The following is a 13,328-nucleotide window of genomic DNA, read 5'->3' as shown; positions in this document are numbered from 1 at the left end:
GAAACAAATAATCAGAAAGGTAGGCATATAATGGTAAAAGTGAAGCTACATAATCTACAAGATCTTTCAACTCTTACCTGTGTCTGTGGATTATGGAAAGGAAGGCTTTGCCATCCCGCCAGCTTGTAGAGAAGTCTGTAACTTTAATACCAGGATAGCCCTCTGTTGTTCGGCGACTCCATAGGAGAAGAGCTTCTTTAGCAGTAAGGTTTTCGGGCTGGCCAGGCACAACGACATCAGATATCTAGAGAAAAGAAAAAGAAAAAAATATTGAGAATATTTCATTGATGTAAAATAATAAAGCAATTCTCTGTCTTTGCCATTTTAAAGTCTCTCTACTGTTTGAAGGAAAACAGCAATGTTACTCTATCCCTTCTGCAAACATAACATTTTTATATTGGATTAATTAGCTTCCTTTATGAAATAGAAGAGGGGACAAAGGCCAGAATAAGGGAAATACCGACTTGTAAAAACAAGGCTTAGACTTTATAGAGAACAGAAAAGTTGCTGTAATGTTCATTAATGTTGGATTTAACAAGTTCTGGTGACGAAAGAAATATTAACAAATTATTATTCAGTGACAGAAGGCTAGCTTCTGTAAACTTGAAAAGTCCAGTAAAATGAAATGGCTCTAGAAAATTAATAATTATTTTAATTATAACAGAGTGATAAAAAGTAAAGTAAGTCACAACCAGATTTGATTTCATAATTTAAAACTTATAAAACTTATTAAGCACTTGACCCACAAGCCTAAAGTAACATGGTGCACGCATGGGTATGATTGTGTGTGTGTGAAATTACAAGGAAGTTATACTGGCATTGCAACAAAGATTCTTGTGAAGTTGCAATCACTCTGGTCAAACTGACCAGTAATAAAAACTCTTTGTAATAAAACATCTAAACATGCTGGTGGTTAGTAAAAAAAGAAAAAAAAAATATTATCAAATTTATTACCCCCCCCCCCACCTCACCTCCTCGGTTCATGAAGATCTTATTTAATCATTTATTAATATTCTCTAGATTCGTCAACTGATTTAAACAATTGTAAAGTTTCCATTGTTGAGAAATGGTGCCATAGACAAGGAACTTAAATCAGGTCTGCTTTACTCGGTGTAGGTACCGTCAGTGGTAGAAAATTCACATCAGTAAAAAGCACTACAGAGAATTTTGTTGGTTTGTAATTGGTAAATTCAGCTTTTTAAGTGCCACCGGCACAAGAGCCAGTCAGGCGGCACTGGCAACAATCATGCTTGAATGATGCTTTTTACGTGCCACCAGCACAGGACCAGTCAGGCAATACTAGCATCAACCATGCTTGAATGGTGCTTTCCACGTGCCACTGGCATGGGTGCCAATCATGCGGTACTGTCATTGACCACAATGATGACTTCACTTGCCTCAAGAGGTTTTTGCAAGTGCAGTTTATTGCCCAATGATTGAAGAGTACTCTTAAATGGGTTGGTTATGCTGCACTAGCATAGGCCACAGTTATGGTCTCACTTGGCTTGCTAGGTCTTCTCAAGCACAGCATTTCTCCCAAGGGGTCACCTGTCATCACCTCAGTGAGGACCAATGTTCAAACGTCGTGCTTCACCAGCTTAATAATGGAAAATTATTTTATTCCATTCTCTGTTACTTTCAAAATTAACTGAAACAAAGTGAATTAATAACAGAAATATGGTAACAAAAGTCTGAATATGCTACTAAAGTAACTTCTTTATTATACCCAAATGTATTAAAGGTCAATTCAAGTGTGGCAAGATTTGAAACTTAAAACTTTAATGCTAGCAAACTACATGTTAGTCTTTCAATTCCGTTCCTTTATTTACAATCCAATCCCTTGTGTTATCAACAGCACAAAGAAAGCAGACTACGATAGTACGTCAGCCTAAATGTATGTCTCAATACACAGACAGACGGTTGTTATGCAAACCAAAACCATCTACATCATTTACTCAGACATCTCGTATTCATTAACCTTTATAAAAATCAACTCATCTTCTTATTTCTAAAATTACAAGATTAACTTAAGGCCTTGGACTAACGAACGTGATATAGTTAATCGTAGTTTTTATGTAGAACAGGAGGCAAAAATATAAATGGAAAACCTTTAAAAATAAAGCAAAAAACAAATGCGACCAACCACCAACACCCATCACCAGATGAAAACTGTGTTGAATTTAGGCAGAAAGGTCCTCAATTTGAGGGGGAGGTGTCAAGTTGATAACATAAACAACACCCTTTCCAGTATTTGGCTGGTACTTTATTTCATCGATCCTGGAATGCTTTACGCTGTCTCTTTCTCATGACCTTATACTAAATGGCTTACATCATCTAATACCTTATTTATATATATAAAGCTCAATAAACAATATATGTGTGATTGTGTGTATATATATAAAGCTCAGTGAACAATGTGTGATTGTGTGTGTAGGTGTGTGTGTGTGTATATATATATATATATATATATATATATATATATATATATAGTGTGTGTATACATAGTGTATGTATATATATATTAGTTCTAATTTGGAACTCCTCCAACAGGACACCAGATTTTAAAAAAATATATAAAAATTACAAACAAGAAACACCGAACTTTAAACCTGAACTCTAATGTCACGTAAGATAAATCAAAAGTAGTTGAAAGAAAAAAGAAAGAAAAGGTTAAAAATAAAATCTTGCTTCCCACCCAAAAAAAAAAGTGGTTGAAATTAACTTAAAACATGTTTGATAATTTTCCTCTTATTTTATCAAACGCATCTGAGAATGAGAAAAATATGATGATGATGATGATGGTGGTGGTGATGTGGTGGTGATGGGGGGGGTGAAATGGTCAGGACATTTCTGATAGTGCTGATGCTGGGAATGATAACTACGGTGGTGGTGGTGGTAATGTTTAGTGATGAAATGATAATGATGTTTCTACCAGTGATGCTGATGATAATGAGGATGAAATGGCAACGATGGTTCTGTTAATGATGGAGAATGTGGTGGTGGTGGTGGTGGTGCTGGCGATCACAAAGGACGATGATGAAATGCTTATGATGCTTGTGGAAGTGGTTGTAAAGGATGAAGACAAAGGCAATTGCAATGACAACAATGATGGTGGTGGTGCTGGCTTCTCTTTCCTGGCATTGCTGTTAAATGCTGGTGAACTATTTACCCCCCCCCCCCATCACTCAACTTCATGAGAACTTTTAAGTTTCATGCTTAGAGGAACAAACAAACAAAAAATATGTATTTGTTTCGCAATTGGTGTGAAATTGTGGGTTGAGAACGGAATAAGAACAAGAGGAGGCACAGAAGATGTCACAGGACGCACAAAGAAAGAGCTTTGATATAATAATGATAATAATAATAATAATAATAACGGCTAAATGTAGTGTGTGTGTGTGTGTGTGTGTTTAATTGGCAAAATATGACCATCCTCAAATATAACAATTGAAAAAAAAATAAAGTAAAATAATAAAATAAATAATAAAACACAAGCCCCTCACCCCACCCCCTCACAGTAATGTAGTAATCCTCTTAAATGTAATGTGACAATGGCAAAAACTAAAGTTATTTTGAAACTGAGATGTGCAGGGGTACACAGGGGAAGTAGTGATGTTTATGCCTTTTCTTGCCTAAAGTGGCAGTCATGATGTTAGATGTTATATACCGGTGGGACATAAAAAGCACCATCCGAACGTGGGCAATGCCAGCGCCGCCTTGACGATCAAGGTCGTTGCCAGCCCTCTTTGGCCCCTGTGCCGTTGGCACATAAAAAGCACCCACTACACTCTTGGAGTAGTTGGCGTTAGGAAGGGCATCCAGCTGTAGAAACACTGCCAGATCAGACTGGAGCCTGGTGCAGCCTCCTGGCTTCCCAGACACCAGTCAAACTGTCCAACCCATGCTACCATGGAAAACAGACATCAAATGATGATGATGATGAAATATGAACTGCGGCTACATTTGATCTGGGACACATACACAAGCACAGATATGCATAAATACAAACACAGCTAAGGTGAAGCCTTTTGATTTGCCAGTCCCTGCTGAACCATCCAACCCATGCCAACATGGAAAACGATAATCATGATTAAATGACGACGACACACACACACACACACACACAAATATGCACATGTTACCAGCTGGCTCAGACAGCTGGGGATTTTCTTTCCTTCTTTTTTTTTGTGATGGCCCAATAATGTGAGCGTTTGTGTTTAATCAATGTAAGTTGAGAATGAGAGGGGGTGGGGCAGAGAAAGAGAAAGCGAAACAAAATTCCACCAAGGCTGGCTAACTGCTCAGGTGAAAGTAAATAAGGATTTAATAACAGACATACAAGGTTATAAAAAAACTGGCACTGTCAGTGACTACGAGACTAGTGTTCCAGCTGATCCATTCAGCGGAACAGCCTGCTTGTGAAATTAACATGCAAATGGCCGAACATTCCACAGCCCCGTGGACCCTTAACGTAGTTCTCAAGGAGATTCAGCATGACACAGATCCTTTCGAATTACAGCTACAATGTATTTTTGCCAGCTGAGTGAACTGGAGCAACGTGGAAGAAAGTATCTTGCTCAAGGAAAGAATACACCACTGGGTATTGAACGGAATACCCTAAACCCCACAAGGTGGCAGCACAAGGTTACAGCCACAGCAGCTGGTGGGGGTAAGGGTCATTTTGCTTTTTCCATGGCAATTACTAGAGCATGTTAATTGTTAATGCTATTGTTAGATTTCACCCCCCCAACACCACTGCAACCTGGGAGAATGAAATGTAGAGTCCCCCTTGGTGAAGTTTGAACTCAGAACATCTATGGCTAGCTAGGGTTATGTGTTGTCAATGTTCGATTAAGTTAAGGTATGGGGAGGTTGTGTTGCCAACAGATGGATGAAGCCATAGGGAAGAAGGATTAAACAGTGATTAGGATGAAGGATGTAAGGAGTGTAGGTGGTAAGAGACTGGAAAGATGCAGGGGGGGGGAGACAGGAGAGGGGGTAGGAGGGGGTTGATGTTGTAGTGAAAATAGAACTGGTGAAGTAGAGGAGGTCTAGGGTAGAGCAGCATTTGATGGGGTGGGGGGGAGCCAGTTGCTGCGACATAATATTGGAATACAGAGAGAGAGAGAGACAGACAGACACAGACAGACAGACACAAACAAACAGTCACAGACAGACAGAGTGGGGGAGAGAGAAAGTGGGGAGGGGAAAGAGACAGAATGATAATAATAGAACAGAATGAAATTATTTTCTTACCAAACTCTGGCAGCAACTTTTAAAGGTAACATATGGCTGTAAAGTCTTCCAGGGGTTGACTTTTATTGTCGGACTAATTTGGCACATTTTATGATCACAATAACTAAGAGATCCACACTCATCACAATGGTGTAAAGGTCCCAGTGTTTGTGAAGAAGGCAAGAGGTGACATTGGTCCAAATGGTTGGATCTCCATATCGGAATATAATTAGTAGTGTTATCAGAATCAGATTCTTTAGTTTCTTCAGTTTTAGAAGCAGCTTTGGAGATTGGTCTTGGACTAAGAGACCGAGCTTGTCTAAGGACTTTCCAGAAAGATGATCTGGACATTTGTTATTGTTTGTTTTTTGTTTTATTTTGTTTTAAATTGATTGATTAAAAGAAGATTTTAAAAAATAAAATTGCATGTGTTATGCAAATTAACCAAAATACATTTTCTTATCCCATATGTGTTTCAAATATATAAATAAATATTCAACTAGGAAAAAATGCATAACTGACAGGTTTTGGAAATGTCGATATTCAACAGACATGGAAAAATATTTTGTGGAAGAAACTGATGTTAAACATTGGCGATAACGGAGAGAAAATACATAACATTACCAGTCAATCACTATTATAGAACAGCGATTGGTTTTTTCCAATAATATTTTAAAAATCACTTGTAAAGGACAGTTTTGTTTTCATTTTCAAGACAGTTAAAGAAAAGGAAGAAACAATAAATATTTCAGAAATTCTAAAATAAATATTGAAGATTCAGTTTCACTTGAAGATTATAGATATTTCTAGAAGCTATAGGAAAGAAAGAAAGAAAGATTGACAAAGAAACAGTAGATTCATAGATGTGTGTAATAGCCGAGCAGACCGGCTGTTGTAAAATAAATATAAATATATGAATATCTATATATTAGTCTATATTAGTCTACACTGGGTAGATCTTAACATTGTATTACGTAGTTGATATATTTGTTTTTCTCTCTTCATGCAATCACCAGAAATCTATTCACCGGAGATTAACAGAGACAGAGATAGAGAGACAAAGAGAGAGAGAGAGAGTGAAAGAAGAAAGAAGAGAGACATTTAACGTCAATAGCTTAATCAATATGGCAGTGATGCAGCTATCTGGTTATTTGTGGCCGCCTACCTATAAGGGGTGGCTTACACATTCGTTGTTACAGCTACTCACCACTCGTGTAATAAACACAACTCAACAGGCTCAATTAAAGTGGCCGGTGCGAAATTTCCTGAAGTTTTGACTTATTGCACAACAACCAACTCGACAATGAAAACATCCATGCTGATATACTGATTGATAATTATCATCATATTCTAATTAAAATTTTCATTTCTGTTTCAGGAAGCAAAAAAAAAAAAAAAAGAAAAAAAATACATTCCTTCTCCATTCATTCATTCACTCATTCCCTCATTCATTCATTCACTCATTCACTTGATCATTTGTTCACATGTAATGAAAAGGAAAAAAAGATCTGAACTGGACAATACAAAGCTATAAACTGGACAACGATAATTGCCAATTATTTTGGTACCCTGCAACCAAATTATTTTCCTACCAGTCTTACTTGCATTGTTGACAGCTAAAGTTGGTTGCGAGATACAGCTCTGACTGAAGGATAGAACAGAGAACACTAAACTTCCCAGCCAAAAAACTGACGCCATACCAAATTGATCACAATGATTACTTAATATATTATTATCACTATTATTATTATTGTCAATATTAGGTTGTAAACAGGCAGAATCTTTAACCCATCGGACAAAATGTTTAGTAGTATTTCTTCTCACTTTTTACATTCAAATGTCACCAGGGTTGATTTTGTCTTTCATTCTTTTGGTACTTAATTGCAGCAGTTAAGCACTAAGGGTGATGTATTTGACTTGCCCCCTACCACCCTCTCTCAAAATTGCTGCCCTTGGGTCAAAATTTTAAATTATTATTATGATTATTACTATTATTATTATTAGAGTTGAGCTAGCAGAAATGTTAGCGTACCAGGAAAAATTATTTTCTACTTTCCAAGTTCAAATCTTGCCAAGGTCAACTTTCATCTCCCAGGGGCTGATAAAATAAATTCAAGTACTGGGGTTAATGGATTTGTCTACTACACTCTACTTTCAAAATCATCGGCTTTGGGCCTAAATAAAAAAAACATTATTATTATTATTATTATTATTATGGCAGCAGACTGGCAGAATAGTTAGCGTGCTGGACAAAATGCTTAGCAGTATTTCATCTGCCACTACGTTATGAGTTCAAATTCTGCTCAAGTTGATAAATCAAGTATCAGTTGAATACGTGAGGGGGAGGGGAGGGGTCGATGTAATCAACTCGTCCCCTTTCTCCAGATTGCTGTGAATCATCCAAGAGTTGTCTACAAAGAAGAGAAAGAAAGTCCACCTTGCCCAGCATCAATAACTGATGCCAGGCCAATGTCTTGTTGTTTAGCCCCGTGTCAGCTCTTGCTGAACAAACCTATAATGAACAAACCTATAACCTGATCATCCCATTATTTTGCCTTGTGGCAAAATTCGAAATCATAAAGGTGGCGAGCTGGTAGAATCGTTAGCACACCAGGTGAAATGCTTAGCGGTATTTTGTCTGTCTTCACATTTTGAGTTCAAATTCTGCCGAGGTCAACTTTGCCTTTCACCTTTTTGGGGCCAATAAATTAAGCACCAGTGAAACATTGGGGTTGATATAATCGACTTATCCCCTTCCCCAAAATGGCTGACCTTGTGGCAAAATTTGAAACCTGACAAAATGTCTAACAGCATTTCTTCTGGCTTTGCATTCCAGGTTCAAACCTGCTGAGGTGAACTTTACCATACAACCTTTCAGGGTCAATAAAATAATCACCAATTAAGAAATGGAGTTGATGACACAGACTTAATCCTTCCCCTCAAATTGCTGAGCTTGTGCCACAAGGTTTTAAGTTCAATCCCATTAAAAGGCAACTTGGACAAGTGTCATCTACTACAGCCTCAGGTCAACCGAAATCCTGTGAATGGATTTAGCAGATGGAAACTGAAAGAAGCCAGTTGTATGTGTGTGTGTGAGAGCGTGCGTGCGTCTGACTGGACACCACATGAGTTGTTAGCAAGTGCCACCACCATACAAGTGGTGTCATTTGTTTTCAATGCTCTGTGAAAATATGTCTGGTCATGAGGAAATATTAGCTTACCTGGAAACAGGTGAGAACTGGTGACAAGAAGAGCATCTGGCTGTAAAAAATCTGCCTTGAGAAAATTCCACCTGAGCCATGGAAATGTGGATGTTAAGATGATGATAGTTAAAATATTGTCACTGCAGTAATGTTGTAGCTTCAGTCAGTCAGTTTTTGATCCCTTTGTCAGACAAAGACTCAGGCATCCATGCAAATTTCAGGCCTGACTGCCAAAGCTAGGCTAATTAAGGGTTAGAAGTGGGGCTCTTGTCATGGTGAGGTGATTGATTTAACTTGGTTATAAGCATCTTGGTAGAATCTGAACTCAGAAAGCACAGAGTTGAAACAGATAAGCAAAGCCCTTCCCTGGCACTCTAATATTGGAACCAATCCATCGACCTGGATTGGTTTATTTATCAGCCTCAAATGGAAAGAAGGCAAAGTTGTCCTTGTCAGATTTAAACACAGAGTACAGGAAGTCGGAATAAATACTGCAAGACAATGCAGCTGATGTTCTGCCAACTCAGCCGATTTGCTACCACATTCCTCCTCATTGTATAATTATTTCTAATTAGAGTTTTGATGCTCAATACCTTCCATTAAAATTCCTTTTCAGTTTATGCTTCAAATATCACCTTAATAATGGCAGAGTTATTTTTACTAAATTCTTCATTAATTTCCAAATTGAAACGAAGGCAATAATGCATTTCAACATAAACATGATAGCAAAAGGGTTGAGGAGACTTATGTTCAAAGGTATCCCAGCCATGACCATCCAGTCACTTTTTACTTAACCACACTAAATTCCAGATGGCATCATTCAATTTCTGATACCAACTGCCTGGGACTTCCTCCCTTGGTTCTATGATACAAAATGTTTAAAAATGATCTAAATTTAAAACTTCCCATCAAGTTCCATATTAATTTATGTTCCAAATATCAGCTGAACAGGGACAAAGTTATTTGATTCCAATTCTTCATTATTTTCAAACTTAAATGAAACAAAATATATTTCAACAGGGACACGGTAACAAAAGGGTTAACGATCGAATAACTATTCAAGCCTCACTAATACTATGACTGACCAAGAGGGATTTGAAATTTTAAAGCCAATTCTCTTTCCTCATTGATATAAATTATAGAAACAAATGATTCACAGTTGGATGGCTTTTTCTAATTCTATCTGTTCAATCATAAAGAAGGCTGACAAAAATCAGGGAAAATAATGTACCTTGACTAACATACAATAAAGTGAATGGCAACATTTGAACAATGCAATACAGCATCTCATGCATTTCGCCTCCAAATCACCATTTTTTATTATGATTATAGAAAACCTTTGTTACCATATTTCTGCTGAAATATACTACCTTTGTTTCAATTAACTTTGAAATTAATTTACTAAAAACACTGTCATTAAACAAGTGTTTCAAACATAAATTAACAAGAAATTTTGATAATTCTAATTTAGGTAATTTTAAAACAAGAAGTTTGTATCAAAGAATGAGGGACAGTTTTAGGTGGGTTGGTGTCAAAAGGTTAGCAATTAATGCAAATACTGTGGGGTTTTCTTTTCTATTACATATAGAGAAAGCCATTATCTTTGTAAAAGGATAGTGAATGAAACTGTGTGTTGAAAATGTTCTCAAGATTATTAGTGGAGCAAATGAATTAAAATGGCCTGGAAATATTGGTTAAGATAAACCAGTTGGGTGAAATCAGGACAAACCTTTCAACTGGAATTTTATTTGGCAACAACCCTAAACCTTTCATTCTTGATCTGAGACCAGTTTTCTTTTTTCTTCAAGAATTATAAAGTTTATTTGTAGCACTAATTGATATGCCAATTAAATACAAGTGTAATGAAGAAGCCTTTTTGTAAGTGTTTGATCTGGTAGAACTAGCAACCAAGTCTTCTCAAATCACATCCGATTGGCTTAAAAAAAAATGTGGAAGTGCAATGATGATCTAATAATGACCATTAAACAATGGTTGCGAAAAAGGAAGGATAGTCAAGGCCGGAACACCTTTGATGACAAGCTTGGTTGATCACAGCTAACAGGGGACAAAATAAGAAGCTTTTTGTTTGTGGTGACAATAGTGTTGGGAATAGTTGCGATAACACAAGAAGTAATAGTATAAGTAATAAAACCGTGAAAGCAATGATGATGATGATGGTGATGCTATGAATTTACCTTTGATATCTTCTGCCCTCCCCCCACTACCACCACCACTACTAAGAAAAATAAATAAAGTTCAGAGGAGACTAAAGTGTTCCCCCCCCCCATCACCCACTTCAATGTTTTAGTAGTAATAAGTAGAACACTGGATCACCTGAAGAAAAATTATCAGGTTAAACCTATTTGGAGGTAAATCTGCTTAATACCAGAGAGAGAAAAACACAGGACACACACAGATATGTGTGTATTCCCCAGCATGGCCGGAGTCAAATGAGTGAAACAAGTAAAAGATTTTATATACACAAAGTAATGTTTGTTTCTAGGTCAAGCCATATATATATAAAATCAATTTAACATTAAACTGAAGGGTTATTTAATGTTTTTTAGTTGTGTCTCTATTTATTAAAGCATTACAGGGAAAATACTGAGAGTGACTTTGAAGTTTTGTCTTGCTTTCCTTTGTCACACTGTGACAAAGGAAAGCAAACTGAAAGCTAGAAGTTACTGTCAACCTTTCTCTCGTAAAAGCTTATAGTTTTATACACACAGACAGACACCCATATATGTTTCAGGGTTCATTAGAATCTAGGAACACCAACTCATAGGATGCCAGGACTAGCTGGGTACCATAACAACACTGAGATCACAGTAAAGTAAAACAACCATTAGGTGTCACCTGTCGGTAGAGTACTGCAGGTATGTAGATACATAGGTACCAAATCCAATATAGACCATAGATCCGACTTGGGGTTGGCTCCAAGTGTAGCATAGGCATGAAAGAAGAACACAACTCTATTTGTGTTCTTTTATATAAGGTCATGGTAGGGTATAAAGATAGGTATTCCAAATGAAGCACTCAATCCAAGTTCTGGGGGATACCAAAACCATTGGATTCCAGACTAATACTGACATTTTCAAGTGTAGAAGATCCTGGTTTCATGACAGTATTTTACTCTTCACTAAACTAACACAACGATTTTACACACACACAGCTTTATGCATCTCACAAGGCAGTAGGACCTGTCTAATTAATCTCTTTGTATCTATTCAATAAGTTTAGAAGAACTCTAAATAATAATAATAATTTCTTCTTGTTTGTTTCATATTCCAATGCAAATGTGTGCATCACTGACCAACCACAGAAAATTCTCATTATGCACAAACAATAGCCAATAATTTTATTTGTTTCTTTTTCTGGGTTGTATCGTTGAACAAAATTTAATCCATATAAAGATTCATGAATATTATCTTCTCCAACAAGACATCTTTTTTTCTTTCTTGCTCAAAGATTCCTTGGAGATTAAAAGGAATGGATATTTTTCACAAGATTAAACCATACAAAAAGGGCTAATCCACTATTTCTGTACGGATGAGAGCCACAGGACAGATCACATCAAAGAACCTTCATACAGTTTGTCTACTGATAGAATTTGGTACCATTTTGAACCTTGGTGTTAGGGTCAGGGGTTATGTTGTGGGGAAGAGATTTAATAGAGGGACATTGTGTGCAAGGGAATACAGTGAGTGGTGAATTCGGGTGGAGGATGGGGCATGGACAGAAGGGACAAGCCTCCGTGTCCTCTATTTTACTTAGCTGAACAGGTCTTTGTAAACATAGAAAATTGCTAATTATCTCAATCCTTTCTCATCTCCTCTGTGAAACTCAACATCTAAACATAATCTTTCTCCTATTTTGTCCATCTTCCTCTTCCATGGATTCCCCTCCACATTCTTTATGCAGCTGTCTTCATCCATACTCAGCACATGACCACACCAGCACAGTCTTCTCTCTTACACACATCTGATGCCTCTTACGTGTATTTTTTCTCTCGACACATTTACACTTTCATACAGGTCTTAACTCTTTTGATACCAACCTGCCTAACATGCCACCCCACCCACCACTTCTATGAGATAAATGCCTAGTTTCAAAGAGATTTACATGAAAACCTTCCATCAAAATTTCATGTTCCAAACGCCAGTTTGATAATGATGAAGCTAATTCTTCATTATTTTGTAAATTAACTGAAATAAAAGCAGTGTATTTAAACAGAAATACAATAACAAATGGTTAAGATCAGTGATATCTTCCTAATATCCCACCCCTTTATGTGATATAGCAGACAGAACCTAAATCACTGCACCACCCTCAGAATATAAATCAAATTTCTCCATTTTTCAGACATGGCAATGTATGTGCATGTGTGTAGGCAAGTAGTTAGAAAGATGATACATGGATACACCACATGATAGCTTGAATGAATGATAGACAGACAGACGGATGGATGGATGGACGGACAAATGGTCAGACATAGATGCATGGTTGTGTGGTTAAGAAATTTACTTAGCAACTCTGTGATTTGAGGTTCAATCTCATTACACAGGACCAAAGTCACACACTGACACATGTCTTGGGAAGAAATTTGGTAAGTGGAAACTGCATTGAATTCTACAAGAAAGAACATTGCCATTCTTTGACTAGTACACTTAATGTATTACCCAGTTTTAAGAATACCTATTTCTTTACTACCCACAAGGGGCTAAACAGAGAGGACAAACAAGGGCAGACAAACGGATTAAGTCGATTACATCAACCCCATTCGTAACTGGTACTTAATTTATCGACCCTGAAAGGATGAAAGGCAAAGTCGACCTCAGAGGAATTTGAACTCAGAACGTAACAGCAGATGAAATACAGCTACGCATTTTG

The 13,328-nt window shown here is 37.1% G+C and overlaps 1 protein-coding gene across 1 annotated transcript in view; it reads right to left on the bottom strand.

Moving 5' to 3' along the window:
* Nucleotides 1-13,328, bottom strand: part of LOC115215546 (microtubule-actin cross-linking factor 1) — a 318,219-nt gene that overhangs the window by 191,970 nt on the left and 112,921 nt on the right. Inside the window, 1 exon segment of the mRNA XM_036505700.1 lies at nucleotides 78-244. Coding sequence (XP_036361593.1) covers nucleotides 78-244 — 167 coding nt within the window.

Source organism: Octopus sinensis, linkage group LG9 (assembly GCF_006345805.1).
Source record: "Octopus sinensis linkage group LG9, ASM634580v1, whole genome shotgun sequence".
In the NCBI taxonomy this organism is placed as follows: Eukaryota; Metazoa; Mollusca; class Cephalopoda; order Octopoda; family Octopodidae; genus Octopus; species Octopus sinensis.
This window is presented reverse-complemented; position numbering and strand designations above follow the sequence as displayed.